The sequence below is a fragment of the Nilaparvata lugens genome, chromosome 7 (assembly GCF_014356525.2).
Source record: "Nilaparvata lugens isolate BPH chromosome 7, ASM1435652v1, whole genome shotgun sequence".
NCBI classification, from domain to species: domain Eukaryota; kingdom Metazoa; phylum Arthropoda; class Insecta; order Hemiptera; family Delphacidae; genus Nilaparvata; species Nilaparvata lugens.
Genome location: NC_052510.1, coordinates 53,273,041 through 53,288,989, shown reverse-complemented (window position 1 = coordinate 53,288,989; position 15,949 = coordinate 53,273,041). Strand labels below are relative to the sequence as shown.

Sequence of the window (15,949 nt, the reverse complement as noted above, 5' to 3'; positions counted from 1 at the left end):
AGTACCTATTACAATATAGAACAAGTAGCGTTTTCCTCTTGAAGAATATAATTTGTTCAACTAGAATAGTATTTGCATTATGTCTTGAAGTCAAAAAACTAGTTTTGTATTTATTTTCTTTTATTTACAATTTAAAATATTAAATATTTTACAAGTTCTAAAAATATTCAACCTCGATTACGATCAAATTTATTGTAAAGTTCATTAAAATTGTTTTATTTCTTCTCAAAGAATGATCTTATTAAATATGTTTTTCATCTAAAATATTCACAAAAGTCAATTGGCAACTGTTTCTACTATAATTTTACAAAACTCAACTAGTAAATATTTCCAAGATATATCCATGTAACTATATGAAGAGGTGAGATTATCGGAACATCAAATTCTATTATAATCATCTATCTCTAATTTATAGCACAATTGTTGAATCAGGAGTTTTATGTGTGAGCTATAATGATGTTTCAATTAGCTGGGTGCATAAGAATAGAAACTTCGTCTCCTAATGACATCATAACTTTGTGCAATTATTTGATAATTAAAAGTTGAAGATGAGAAGGTTCATTGATGTAGTGAGATTCACTCTGTCAGCATTCTTCCTTTTGAAGCATCAAAGCTTTTCATTTGAACAATGCTGACAGTTTGAGGTGAATCTTACTACAATTCGGTGCCCCGATTTCAACCCCAGATATTTTTCTCAAGCCATTTTGGTCAAGCCGAAAACAGCCAGAACAACCAGCCCTAAAGTTTTTCAGAAACAATCTGAAGAACTCCGAAACAATCACTAAGCCAGCCAGCTAGGTCAGACGATATTTTTAATTTTTTGAATAATTTATCTCTAAAAACGTTTATAGGTAATTCAAAGCTGAATCAAATTTTAGAACAAGATTAAAAGTAGTTCAGCTATGATCTAGACTAGGTCAAAAGAGAAGTTATCAGAATATACAATAATATAAGAATAAATAAGAGTCACTATTTTAATAATAAAATTCACACAGCCTCCTCACAAGATTTTACCATTAATATTAATTTTACTATACAGTTAATTCTTTTATCGATAATATTGGATATATTTTACAACAGAAATTGTCTATGCAGTATTAATAAATAACCAGAACGTCTCTATGGCAACATTTTTCAAATCAAGTTTTTTAGATTATAAGGTCTGATATTCCTTCATGAATAAAACTTATATTAGAATTTCGCGACGTATGTGTCCGGATGTAGTAACTTCATTTGATTTTATCATTTTAATTTACATAATGAATTCTATTTTAATAGCAGGCTCTTCTCAGTCTATAACTCTAACACCCGGTTGCACAAAAGTCTGTTAACTTTTATCCCGATTGAATGCTACGAGAACCAAGCTCAGAAAAACCTTCTCTGATTGGTTCTCGTGAAATTTAATAACGATTAAAATTTAACAGGCTTATGTGCAACTGGGCCAAATACATTAACATAGTGTTACCCTTACAATCACAAAAAAACAGTATCACTTATCCAAATACTATACTGTAATATACATACTATACCTCACTTAAATACATGTATGTCACAATGGTACCCACAATCAAACATATTTCACAAGGTTTTTTTTGGAAATTCTGAGCTCATAGATCGTGTAATCTACCACCATTGACAAAGTATTCGATATAGCCAGACATCTACGTTACATTCCATAATGATAGCTATGATCAAACATATTTGAAACCGATTTATATTATGTTTTTTCAACTCGAGATCGTGTAATCTACCAGCCTTGGCAAAGCACTTGATCCAGCTGGCACTCAGGTCACAACATAATCCACACGGCTAGCGTCAAATAGAGTCCGACAAGAAAAGTGCCCGCTATGGTAATGCACAGTGCGATGGCATGTCTCACACTGGCATGGCTCACAGTCTTTGACAGCAGCAGGTCCATCAAAGCTCGAGTGATGTTTTGTCCATCGAACGCAAAACAAGGTATCACGTTGATCACTGCGAACCCGGCCGAAAACATGATCAAAAAGCGACACAGTTGCGCGAACATTTCGGGCAGTATGGACGGAAATATTGAGTAGACACTGATGAAATCGGTAACGTGCACTGTGTGGTAGATGTCGGACGGGTGGCCGAGGAACAAAACCTCTCGCCCGTTGGCTCGTTTCAGCAGCACCAGTTTCGTGTTGTTTTCGAGCGACGGTCGAAAGCAGTGGTAGTTGAAGCCACATTCTGGGTTAGCTTCGCTTGAGGCAGGCTTGTGGCACAGCTGCTGTGCTGCCTCGACCACAGTGCGTGCGTTGAGGCACGAGTGCTGCGGCAGCTGCAGAGGCTCTGACTCGCTCTCCAGGTACTCAAAGCACAGGTGGCGTGGGTTGTTGCTAGCACAGCACTCCACTGCACCGCTTGACATGTGTTTCGCTGCAAATACATATTCCCATTGATGTAATCTAAATTTTGTCATGTTCATCTAGTTTTAGTATTGTGATATTGAATTGTGTTTGAAAATAATTTGAATTAGTAATATTACAATAACTATAGTGAGGTCCAAGGATTACTATTTATTTATTTATTTGTTGATATAATTACAAATCATATGCAAATGATCGGGATAGAACAACAGGCATAGCCCAAAACTATTCTGTTCCCAAAACTATCCTTGTCTATCATTCAACAAAGCACTATCCTCTCCTAGCTCTTCAACGTTGCTAGATAATATTTCAACAATGTAGAAATACAATTAATTGACAAGATATTTTATGATTCTAATTTGACCTTCAAATTATAAATTTTCTTCCTGATTTTATATAATGTTCCGTTTGTAAAATATATGAGTTGATTGATTGTATTAAATTTCATCATTCAATCATTGAGAAATATATTTTCTTAACGAATAAAATATAAGTGATCATTTTTAATAAAATTTAAAAAAATTAAAAATTTCAAAAATTTTTTGACGAATAAAATATAAGTGATAATTTTTAATAAAATTTAAAAAAAAATTCAAAATTTCAAAAATTTCTTGACGAATAAAATATAAGTGATCATTTTGAAAAAGAATTAACAGTTAATTATTATTACATCAGATATGCCAGTATCAGCTGTCCTCTACAGAAGGCAGTGGCATAACATATAATCGGAAACGCTGTTCTTCTATCTTTCTCCACTGCCATTATAACGTGGACATCTCTATAGAAAAGAAACAAGGTTGAGGAAGCAGGGGATGAGTTTTCGTTCAAATAAGTGCACTTATGCACCTGCTACTCCCGTTGCACGGGTGATTACTTGAGAATCCTAAATTTTATTTGAGTTTGAAAATCATTTCCCGGTAATTAAACTTGAAGCGGTTCTTACATCATCATCAACAACCTTAAGCTTATATGAGCTTGTGAGCATGACTATTAGCAAAAGTGTAACTGAAAACGTTTTCTGTTGTGTTTTCAACACAATTGATGATGTATCCAAATAAGATCTCAGGTGACAATAAGAACTATTGTGGTAATTATTTAATGATTGTCTTGTTATTTAATTTTTCATAATTGATTTAGTTCACATCCGAGTTTTCGGAAGAACAATACATTTGCAGTCTTAGTTTATTCTTCGCCATAGTCTATTGACTGGGGAATTGTTAATTCTCAATTGAAATATAATAAATGTTTACAGTTCAAATTCTGATTAATGAACAACACACATAACTAACCTGGGATGGATTCATCATGCTCCTTGATGAACTCAGCCGATATACAAAAGCCTGGCGAAGGCTCTCTGAACGATGTCACAAGACAGCTGAGCCAGTCATGCACATTTGTCACCTGGCATTGGTTCAGTTGGATTATTCTGTCCCCGACCAACAGTCCAGTAGGGCCTGTCACTGGCGAACCCTGCATTTCAAAACAAAAACTTGCTATTATTAGTGTCATGGCCATCTAGAAGAACTAGAGAATTGCCATGGGTACTGTCTAGATCTGAATTCTAGATTTATGTGAACTGTGCAAGACAACTTAACATTGATATCTGTGGCTTGGTACAAGAACTACCAATGTCAAAATATCAACTTTCTCACAAATCATCTTGAAAGTTCACCTCAGCAGGTGCAGACTCAGCAAATCTCTTTCAAGTTTTCCAATAGTGGGGATAAAATTTTTCAACCTTTACCAGCCTCCTTCCGTACCCTTCCCTTCCTGTATTCCTCAGACATTTAAGAAAATGGCTCATAGAAAATCCATTCTACTCTTTAGAGGAATTCAGGACAGTGGTAGGTAGAATAAATTATTAATGTAAACTATTACATGAAATAGTTAATTATAACGTAGCCCTATTATGGGTGAACTATTGAATGCTATTAATTGATATTGTTGTCTTTACTCATTTTAAGGATTTTTTATTATGTATTTTGACCTAATTATGATTTTATTATGTATCGTAATTTTATAAAATATTTTGTGACGTAGCCTTATGTACTACTGTATCGCCAGGCTAAATAAATTGATTGATTGATTGAACTACTGCATTTCGATACGGAAATGCGAGTGCTAGAAGTGCAGAAGTCGACATTGGTAGTTCTGGCACGGAGTATGAATGACAATCTAAAAACATATATCTTCATTGGTAGTTTTTGCACTCTGAGAGTGGGATAACTAAATCATGACATTGGTAGTATAAATTTTATAACTTTTTTTTTCTTTGAGATAGGTCATTGGCACTTCTGGAACTGAAAATAATCGATATTAATTATGTATTAAACTCATTTTCGAAAAAAATTGACATTTGTAGTTTTTGCACCAAGCCACAGATATTTGAAAGGATAGGAAGCTGTATGATTAGTAGCATCTTTTTTGTATTCAGCTTATAGAGTAAATGCAAATCTATGGTCATGTATAATTTTGTAAAATTTATTAAAGTTTGTTAATCACGTTTTACAACGATAAAACAAAAGTGCTGGACTCTTCCGCCGCCCAGGAAAGGATACAGCTGTGGCATGAAAGTACACATGTCACTGGCATGAATGTCCAGGAGCAACTGCCAATAGGAACAGAGCTGCTATATGGCAAGTGGAAGAGCCTGAACCGCCTCAGAGCACTACCTCCGTAAACAAAGCCTTAGTGCATTCGTGTGACGTCAGCACAGGTAGGGCTCCTACACCAATAAAAACACTAGCTGATATAGATCAGCTGAAATCAACGAATTTTAATTGGTCTAGGAGCCCTACCTGTGCTGACGTCACACGAATGCACTACGGCTTTGTTTACGGAGGTAGTGCTCAGAGCTGAATGTGCTTGCACAAGAGAAAACTGCACAACCTGGATGCAGATTAACGTCCCGCACTGCGACTGTGGTGATATACAATCAGATGAACACCTCTTAGGGCCGTTTGCACAGTGTCAGTTTAAACTAAATTTCATTTTAAACTGGATTAAATCCGTATCAAGTCTCGTTTGTTATAATGTGTTACATTTTGAGTTTAAGCCACTAGCTGAATGAATTCAGTTTAAGCTTTGACTGTGCAAACGGCCCTTGGAATGCTGTCTTGCTCCAACATGCACAAGACATGAAATTTTCATCTAAATTTATGTGGATTACTATTTCAACATTGGCATACAGAATCACCTGACACGCACGCACAAACCAGATAAAACCCCCATCGATTGATAAAATTTAAAGCACCAACTGAATAATATTTATTTTTTTCACATAGGTACCGATTTTTCTCCGACTCGACACCCAGAATGGCGCTGATTGGCCATTGTCAGCTGATTGAATCAATCGGCTGAGAACATTCTCCGTGTCATGTCAGCAAGAAATCGGTTCGGGAGAAAACGTCACTTATGGGTGACATTCATTCCATCACGGATTTCAATTGATCACGAATCAGCTGTTTGAGAGGGTCTCAGTCAATATCTCAGTTCGTCAAGTCGCTGTTGTTTTCAGAAGGTCCAGTGGATAAAGTATCATATATTTAAATGATATTTATAATATATTCCAAATAATACCAGTATACTGCCTTTTAAAAGCAAAAAACAAACCCCCCCCCATTCACATTTAAAACATGATTGAATATAACCTTTTGGGTCAAGCCACAGGAGGCGTATTTTCAGACGGCAAGACAGGACATCCAATCGGCTCTCCAATTGGCTGGACAGGAAGTTCACTCGATACGCCAACACAATCAGCCAATTGGTGAGCTTGACATGATTCCTTTCCTTTCGTGCCGACTTGTGTGTATTGGCCCTTTAGGTCGTGAGATTCGACTGATTATACGGCTCAAATTCCCACTTTTTTTCAGCTTCTCACGAAATGGTCAAAATAGGCTCGTATTGAACTAAACTGAACTGGAAATAAACTGAAATTAAAGGCAGACAATCGTGTTGTGTAACTTTCTCTGCAAATAAACTGAAACTAATGTCAGGTAATCGAGTTGTGTGACTTGCCTTGTCTAAAGACTGGACCTGCACACCCGTGCCGTGGTCGTATAGCGGATAGACGACCCAGGGCAGCAGGAAGAGGGCGAGAGAGGCGGCGATGATGAGCACCACATTGTGCCAGATGCCGGCACACAGGATGCGCAGCTGCTTCACCGGTGACAGAGTCTCCAGCTGCTCTATGGACACGTAAGCCACTGGCACCACCAACACCAGCATAGCGCCCACGCCCGCTATGTGCGCGTCCTCTCTAAAACATTGAATTTGAATTTACCAAACAACTCACTCATTTATTCATTTTCGCCACACTGCACAGAAAGCAGCTGTTTTCCAGTCCCTACATAGATCTGAAAGACATTGTTTGCAGACTACTCTCGTCTGACGTCAGAACAGGTTTCTTTCCGTCTAAGGCCGGAAAGAGTACCCTTTCCGGCCTCTAACATGGAACTAAGAAAGGTGAAAGAGGAAAGAGTTTTCATGATCTTGGTTTTTTTATCAAGGTTTATAGCCTAATGATTATAATTATAATACATTTATGCATTACAAATTCAAATTAATACAATTTACAAATAGTCTACATTTGCAAAAAACTTATTTGAAAATGTGTTTGGAAAACTGTGCCATATGGTACATTGTGTTCAGGAGGATGAGATCGGAAATTTCCACCCCACTTTGAGTACCCTACGACGTCTGGTTCTTGAGATATGAGACATCAAGTTCCCCCCCCCTTCATAAAACATTCTTATTCAATTTATTATTTCTTATATATAACTGATGCCAAAAGTTCGTGGGTCACATGGTGTAACCTACTCACAGCTGATGAAATGCATCTATTTATTGTCTCTTTTGATTTAAAAATCATCACCTAAGCCAAGCTAGATGACAAATTCTACTTGACAACAACATCTGTTGGAACGCACAAGAGACCCACGGTTTCATTATATCAGGAATGTTTTCCCAAAGAGAATTATTATTCGGGACATGTAATTTGCATTTGTACAGTCGAGGAAGAGTTATGATATTTCTTGTTGGACTTCCACATATTTATCACATTTTAAGCCAATCGCAGAAGGCTTTTATTCGGGTTATCTGTGGTGAAAGTAGACGTGCTCACTCTTATCTCCTTTCCAGTATTGCCCCTATGCGTCATTTATATGTAATATCGGGGCACCGAGCTTCGCTCGTTATTTTTATTTATTGATAAACAGAACACAATTCTCTTGAATGATCGTGTTTATATTTTACAGCTGGCTATACGTCAGCTTATGAATTTCGGGGATGCGATATTTTGATTTTCTACAGAATCACTCGCTCACTTTTTATTATCCACAGACGACAAAAGTCTCAGCTGTTTCAGCCAAGGATGAATTATCTTTTTAATGTCGTTCAGCGAGTTTTCCCAAGGATGAGACCTAGTGCAATCGAATTTTTATATCATAAACCTACTATGTTCCAAATTTCGTGAAAATCGTTAGAGCCGTTTTCGAGATCCGTTCAACCTAAATAACCAGATATAAAAATATAAACTGATATACAGAAATTGCTCGTTTAATATAATAGGATTCAAAGTTCTTTCTATACTCTTTAGACAAAGTGGCAAACAAGGTGCGGATGTTGCTTAAGAGGTTTATACTTCTATCCAGATCATATTGCAGTCTCTTTCAAAAGACCTTCATTTGTTTTGGGTCCTGAATTTTCCAATAGTCTGCTCGTCGAGGTTAAAAATGCAAACAATCTTTCAAATCTAAATTACATTTGTGGTTGATGGATCATCCTCATGTTGACATTAATGAGCTTTTTGTTATTCTTCGGTGAATTATTCACATTGACAGTCACTTACTTTCAATATTTTCAATATCTAGTTAATGGTTATGATTTGACTGTGGTGCGTGTGTTGAATAAATTATGATAATTGAACTGAATTTAGATAAATGCATCCCGACACATAGACTCTATAGTGGGATGCAACACGATTGAAATAATCCATTGATAAAATATTGTAATATATTAAAATTAATGAACCAACTTGTATTGTATCTATTGTATATTATTGTATCCATCAATGTATAAATAAATAAATTTGAAGATTATCAAACCACTTTGTTCAACATTTACGTTAGTTTTTTTCAAAAAGAAAATGAAAATGAAATATTTTTCATTGATTATATGAAAATATCACAATACTAATCTCAACTCGGATGGAAAAAGAAAAACTCACCTTACTGCAGCAATAGCATGCCCCATTTCATGTATGACGGTGGAGAATAACAGAGTTATCATGTAATAACCCAGATCAGTGATTGGAAGATTTACACCAGGTACCTAAAAATGGATAGAAATAGTATTGAGATAAGTAGAGAGACAAGTAAGTAAATAAATAAGAGAAATAGTCTTAGCATTATTGCATAAAGAGTAAAAACGTATTACAGATCAAATATTAGAAATATAGAAAACCAACTACCAGTTGGTTGGAATTTGCAATTTTCATGCTATCACTGTCCCATTTATGAGCTCTATTTACATTTCATCTGGGCATTCATTGTATCATCCCTCTATCTCAACACTCATTAAAATCAGACTTGTAATGTATGTGTGCAACGTTAGTGAAAAATGTAAGAATTTTCAAAAACACCTGTTGAAGAAGTCAGCAAATTGTCTTGTCATTGAGTCTCATATCATAATATTATCATCACATTGCTTCAAGAATTATTAACAAGTACTCTTGCTTGATTCAGGCCCACCGCAAAAAAGACCCACGCTAATCCACGAAAAGCAACCAACGCCGTTGGATGTTCCTCCAGTTATCTGTGTAATGATAAAAATACATGCAATGAATAATCCATTTGTCAGATGATTGATTATTAATAATTCTATAGCAATGGTTTACAAAACATCCATCGGCGTGGGTTGCTTTTCGTGAATTAGCGGAGGTCTACTTTGCGGCGGACCCAAGGCCCGGTTCCACAAAAGCCTGTTGAATTTCAATAATGATTAAATGCCAAGAGAACCAATTGGAAAATGTGTTTTTGAACAGAAAGGTTCTATGATTAGCTATCGTGGAATTTAATCACAGTTTAAATTTAACAGGCTTTGTGAAACTAGGCCAAAATGGTTAGAGACAAACATTATTTGATATTACCATTGAGAAAAGAATATATATCCCATGTTATAGGTAGTTTATGTTCCAAATTTAAAACCGATTCTCTGTTAACTCAAGCAAATTACTGTCGTCTACTGTCTATCATTTCCGTTTATGTTGGGGTGAGAGTGTAAGAACGGCACAGTATGAGAGTCTACGAGCGTCACCAAAAACAACTACTATAGTGAGGTCCACGTTATAATGGGAGTGAAAAAAAGATAGCAGAACAACGTTGCCAATCCTCTGTCTTATCAATGCCTTCTATAGGCGGTAGCTGATACAGGTTTATTGATGTAACTGTTTATTCTCGTTTAAAATAACCAATTATATTTAATTAAGCAAGAAATTATATTTTTCAATAATTTCATAATAAATTTTCATGATCAAGATTAAATATTTTGTTAATTAATTATTAATTCTACATTTTTAGAAGACGATTTGGCAACAGAGCAAATCGAGAAAGAGGTAGCGCTATCCGATTTGTTGAATGATAGACAAGGATAGCAATACCATTGCCAATTAAACACTGCCATTATAACGTGGACCAGACTATAGGATTATCGGCTTGAGTTAACAGTGAAATTTGGAACATGAACGCCCTATACCACGGGATATCTTCTTGAGCTATCTTTTCTCTATGATAATACTGATTGAAAATATTGAATACAATGAATAGTGTGTGAGCTTACCACGGGCTGAAGAATGACACTATCTGAAGACGGTGAACCGTCATCTCGTATGGCCTGCTTGGTGAGCTGGAAGACAGAATGCAGCAGCAGCCACACGGCATAGGGCAGGAGGGCCATGGCGGTCCATGTGCCCACTGTGAACCAGGCCGTGAGCAGGCGGGGCCGCACCGAGCCCCATTTCTGGATCAGCCGGTTGAAGGCGGTCGTGAACCACACCAGGCGGAACGGCTGGATCACCAGTCCGGTGTTCTTCAACAGGTGCAGGTATGGCAGGAAAAGACAGCTCTGCAAAACAATATTCAAAACTATACAATAATCTGCAAAACAATGGATAAAAACCTGTTCTTTTAACAATTACACATCTTTAAGAGCGAATATCTCGGGAACTGTTGGGAATTTCACAAACTTCCACTGAGCAAAACGTGTAGAGAATTTTTCAAGCTTCATTTTGAAATAGTTAGTTATGTCGATTCAACGCATTATTCTTAAGATATGAGTGTGGAAGCAAAAAGCTGAAAAATTCAACTTTTAAACCACCATCATCCCCTTAGCATATGAGTTAGGAATGGGGACTTTTGATATGTTAACCTCTTAACTAATCTCAACAAAGGTGCAAAGTCAAAAATTTTGTTCAAAACATTCCCTCCAAATTCCTTTGTCAATTGGTCTATTGTTGCAAAAATTGAGATCACACTCAACACTAAAGCTGTTGCAAAAGGTGTGGGGAAATTCGTAAAAGCGTGAAATTATAAATCAAATTGATGAGATTTTAATGCCTTATAAGCTCATAATCAGTATGAATTTTTCCCGTCGATTTTTGAAAAGTTATAAGAGCAAAAATAGAAAAAAATTGATGACAAACCTGTTTTTCAAAAATGTCACACCTTCAAGAGCGGATATCTCGAAAACTAGAGGAGATAAAAAAAGTTGTAGAATGGATTATTGTGGGAAATTATATAAGCTTTAATTTGTTATATGACAGTTAAGTCCTCAAGATACATAATTTTTTAGTTTTATGCGAGAAACAAAAAATGGTACCTTTAAACCTCCCCACCCCCTTAGCACAGGGGGTAGGGGTGGGGACTTTGATATGTTTATCTTCTAATTACCCTAAACAGAACTGCGGGGTCAAAAATTGTCTTCCAAACATTTCCCTCTATACTCTTTTTTGAGCATTCATTGCCAGGACTATCAGTTGATCATCATCACAACATTCACGATGAATAGAGCATCTGTTACAGAAGACATACTATTTTACTGTTCATACAGTTTTTTGCTAATGAATGTACTAGGATTACATAGACATAGGCAGTACCCGATTAACATTGGAGACTTGGGGTCATAACAGCACCATCTACGTTTGACGCTAAGCCACGTTTACTTGCAGATATGGTTCCATTAATCATAATGAGTTTCATATGGGGTTTAAACGAACAGCTGACATTTCTCCGTTTAAACCGAGTATCTTCATACGGGCCTTACTTACGTGTTCTCCGCAGTCAGTGACCGGGGAATCGAGATGCTATCCTTGTCTACCATTCGACAAAGCATATAGTTCTATTCTTTTCTAGCTCCCCAACGTAGCCAAATCGTTTTTAAAAAATAGAGAAAAATATTTAACATAATATTTATTCTTAATTATGAAAATTAATTATTTAATAATTGAATAACCTAATATAATTTCTTGACCAATAAAATATCATATCATCAAATTCAAGAATACAATAGCCTTTATATTATAATAAAAAATATATTTTCTAGAGCAATAAAATATAATCTATTAAGCTTACTTTGGCCTATTACAGATATACCGGTATCAGTTATCCTCTATAGAAGGCAGTGGTAAAACAGAGAATCGGCAACGATGTTTTCCCATCTTTCTTGCCTGCCTTCCCAAATATCCAATATCACGATCGAAGACCAGGCTTCCCCGGATAGATCGTGACAAAAATTTAAAAACTCAATCCACCTAGATGGCTGCGTCAGACCAGCAAAGTCATCATAAGAAAATCTGCCAAACTATAGAAGCACCCTCCCAATGAGCCACCTTGATATGGTGTTCCTGAATGGAGTAGGTGAGCGCCTTCTCACTGAGTGTGGCAGGCAGTTGAGCATCCTGATTGCCAGCACTGAAGAACAATCTTTGACCCTAGACAAACGACGTTTTGGCACATCCAAGTTGATCCTTTCTCGAGTGTCATGAGTGTGCAATTCCTCTCTTCTTGGAAGCGTTAACTTGTCTGACATGAAGTAGAGATGTTAATATGTACAGTCCTTATACACTATAAATGCCCAACCGTTGAAATACGGGCTGGAAATGAGCATCAAACTTAATGTCATCACATGAAGTGATATTTTTGGAGTAGGAGAATATCCTTTGCATGAGCCGAATGTCCCCATACCAATATTCCATACTAGAGGTGACAGTTGAACATTGCTCGAAACAGCATCAGCAGTCATTGAGCATTCAGAAGTCCTCTCATTTTACGATGTTAATAGATTACTCGTGACAGCTTTTTGCAAACTCCAACAATGTGAGACACCCAAGACAATTCAGTGTCCTCGCTGAATCCAAACAGAGACAGGAGCAGCACTAACATCTGCTGATCTAGCCAAAATACACATTATCTCCTGAGTTTTGCTCTCATTCAACTTCAGCTTATTTGCGCAGAACCAGCTCTTGGTCCCTTAGAAGTCCCTTGCCTTGTCTGGCAAAAAGCAGACTGGAGTTGTTCAGGCGCAGATAATTAATCACTACCAAGAATAACAATGGTCCAAGCACCGAGCCTTGTGGTACTCCTTGTGGTACCTAAGGTACACATGCCCACATGATGGTGTGTGGCACAAATTATGGATACAACCTGCTGTCTGAGGTAATCAGCGACCATTCCCAATGCTTTGCCTTGAAACCCGTATTTGCCCAACTTCCTGAACAAGATATCGTGAGACACACAGTCGGATGTCTTTGATAGGTCAACAACAACAGGATTTGACCCTCCTCTAAGACGTATAGCCAAGCTGACAGGCATCAAGGCATTGAGTGAATTTCGGATGATAAATACAGCACAACTCCACCATCTCATAGACAAACTAAAATCGAACAACTCTGCTGGGCATGATGACATCACTGGAAAAATATTCAAAAGTTGTAAAGAAGAACTAACAAAGCCTCTACTGGAAATAGTAAATTCTTCCCTGAAGCAAGCTGTATTCCCACAGGCTCTCAAGATCTCTAAGATTTTTCCAAAATTCAAAGGAGGAGATAAAATGGATCACAAGAACTATAGGCCCATAGCAAACCTACCTATAACCTCAAAAATTATCGAACGAGCAGTATATGACCAGCTTATCCTGCATCTGGAGAGCAACAAACTCATAACAGCACAACAGCATGGATTTAGAAAACGTCTAGGCACTACAACTGCAATATCTGAATTGTGTGACAATATAAACCAACTTTGGGAGGAGAAAAATACTGTTATGGGACTGTTATAGATCTTCAAAAGGCCTTCGACACACTAGACTGGAACATCCTAACTCTGAAATTGAGAGAATTGAAAATAGAGGGAAGAGCATTGGAGTGGATAGAGGACTACCTCACCAACAGAAAGCAGTATGTGGAAATAGTGCAGCACAAGAAAACTGCTCTTATAAACTATAAATCCTCACTCAGAGCAGTGTCCCAGGGTGTGCCCCAGGGATCCATCCTTGGGCCACTGCTGTTCCTTGTCTACATCAATGACTTTCCCAAGAAAATTGACAACAGAAACAGCTGCATATTGTTTGCCGATGATACCACTATCTTGATACCATCGCAGAAGCTTCAAGACCCACACAAAATTGTCGAGACAGCACTGGAAGAGGCCACAGATACATGCAATAGACTGAAGTTGACCATTAATATGAAGAAGACAGTCCACATCAGATTCACTCCAATCAAAAACAACCCGGATGAGAGACAAACAAATGATGACTCAATGATGATAGACTGTACAAGATTCCTATGGATAACAATTGACTGTCACTTAACATGGAGAAAACATATAGAGCTGTTATGCAAGAGGTTAGCATCTGCCGTGTATGTTATACGAAGAATCAGAAACATATCAGAGAAAAGTACATCATTCATAGCATACCACTCACTCTTTGCCTCACATTTGAGGTACGGTATTGTTGTCTGGGGATCGGCATCCCAGACACACCTTGACAGAGTCCTGAGAATACAAAAGTGGGCCTTGAGGACGATATTGGAGAAAAACATGATGGAGCACTGTAAACCATTATTTGTGGAGAGTAAAATACTCACAGTAGTCTCATTGTACCTGCTCGAAACAATAAATCTGGTTAAGAGGAAAGGCTTTACCACAAGACAGGAAAAACACTGCTATGACCTTCGAAACAACAAGAATCTTGACTTGCCACAACATAGACTGAAGAAATACAGCTGCTCACCAACATATGCAGGATCATACTTTTTCAATTTACTGCCGCGTGACTTGAAGGATATGGATGACGAGGCAGCATTTGCCAGAGGCCTGAAGTCATACCTATTGGCCCGACCCTACTATGCAGTATCAGAGTATGTTGAAGAGCATACATTTCAACATATACGACATGCTCATGGAGGAAATCACCTGCCGTGAAAAATAATGACGACTCCCCAGCTTTCAGACTGTCAGGAGGACAAATACAAGTAACAAGTAAGTAACAAGGTCACATAGAAAAAGGTCAATTGATCCCTGATCTTCAAAACCATCATTAATCTTTTCCAAAATACTAACAACAGCCGATTTATTTATTAAATTTTAATGAGGTGGATCTCCCTATCTAAACCCATGCTGCATGTCTTCAAGCAGCTGTGTTCAAGAAACTCGGTCATCTGTATATATAACGTGGACTTCAGTAAAATATCAATTTTTCTTAAATTATAAATAAAATTTACATTACAAACATTTGAATGTTTGATGTTAGATTTCTAACAACAGCAACTGCACTGCAAATCAATTAAATCAACAGAAACAGTAAACATGTTACCCTTAAAAAAAAGGATAGAGTGAGGGAAGATGAAACAAAAAAAAGATAAAAATACAATTCCGCAGCCCTGGCTGCTGGCGAAGACTACAAGAGTAAGTAGAGGCAATAAATTTACTACTTAACATAGAATATGAGATACGATTGTTCATAAAATATTACCTTGAATATTGTATCAAAAAGGTACAAACTGCAGTGGAAGATTACGAATGCAAACAATGGCAAATACAATCCATCCATAACACAGAAATTTATCCCAATTATTCAGTTGATAAATTTTAAAATCCGCCGGCCAAACTTACGAAAAATGCGCTCATTGATATTATTTATCAAAAGTGTTGTCATAATAAACTTGAGAAACTATTTGTCTGATACTTATTTGAAATTCAATAAACCATTACCGGTATATTATTTATAGAATATTATTGAATTTACAATAATAATTCCCGTATTGACATTGACGTTTGACTCTACGCATAACCTAACCTCATAAAAGTAACTAAATATTTGGAATGGACTCAGTCACGACTCAGCTGTTCAGTAAGTAAATAAAAAAATAAAACAAAAAATCATGAATAATTAGATTCAACAAAAGAAGAACACTGCAGATTTCTTGGAAAAATTGATTTATTTTTTCAAGTCTGTTGAATATTTCGTAAATTTTAAAAAATTTCAAGAAGATTTCATTGCCTTCT

At 36.7% G+C, this 15,949-nt stretch overlaps 1 protein-coding gene across 1 annotated transcript; it reads right to left on the bottom strand.

The window, feature by feature from the left end:
* Positions 1 to 960: 960 nt before the first annotated feature.
* Positions 961 to 15,758, bottom strand: LOC111055544 (membrane-bound transcription factor site-2 protease-like). The gene is made up of 6 exons (XM_039433148.1): positions 15,417 to 15,758; positions 10,224 to 10,508; positions 8,614 to 8,717; positions 6,405 to 6,645; positions 3,677 to 3,857; positions 961 to 2,397 (listed from the first exon to the last, which is right to left on the bottom strand). Exons 1-6 carry the CDS (start codon positions 15,492 to 15,494, stop codon positions 1,790 to 1,792), a joined length of 1,497 nt encoding a protein of 498 aa, XP_039289082.1. The 5' UTR covers positions 15,495 to 15,758; the 3' UTR covers positions 961 to 1,789.
* Positions 15,759 to 15,949: the final 191 nt, after the last annotated feature.

Excerpts from the sequence above, each read along its gene's own strand:
- LOC111055544 (XM_039433148.1), bottom strand. The coding sequence starts at position 15,494 with ATGGATGGATTGTATTTGCCATTGTTTGCATTCGTAATCTTCCACTGC. Across the intron at positions 10,509-15,416 it reads TTTTTGATACAATATTCAAG|AGCTGTCTTTTCCTGCCATA; the intron begins GTAATATTTTAT and ends ATTGTTTTGCAG. Across the intron at positions 6,646-8,613 it reads CATGCTATTGCTGCAGTAAG|AGAGGACGCGCACATAGCGG; the intron begins GTGAGTTTTTCT and ends TCAATGTTTTAG.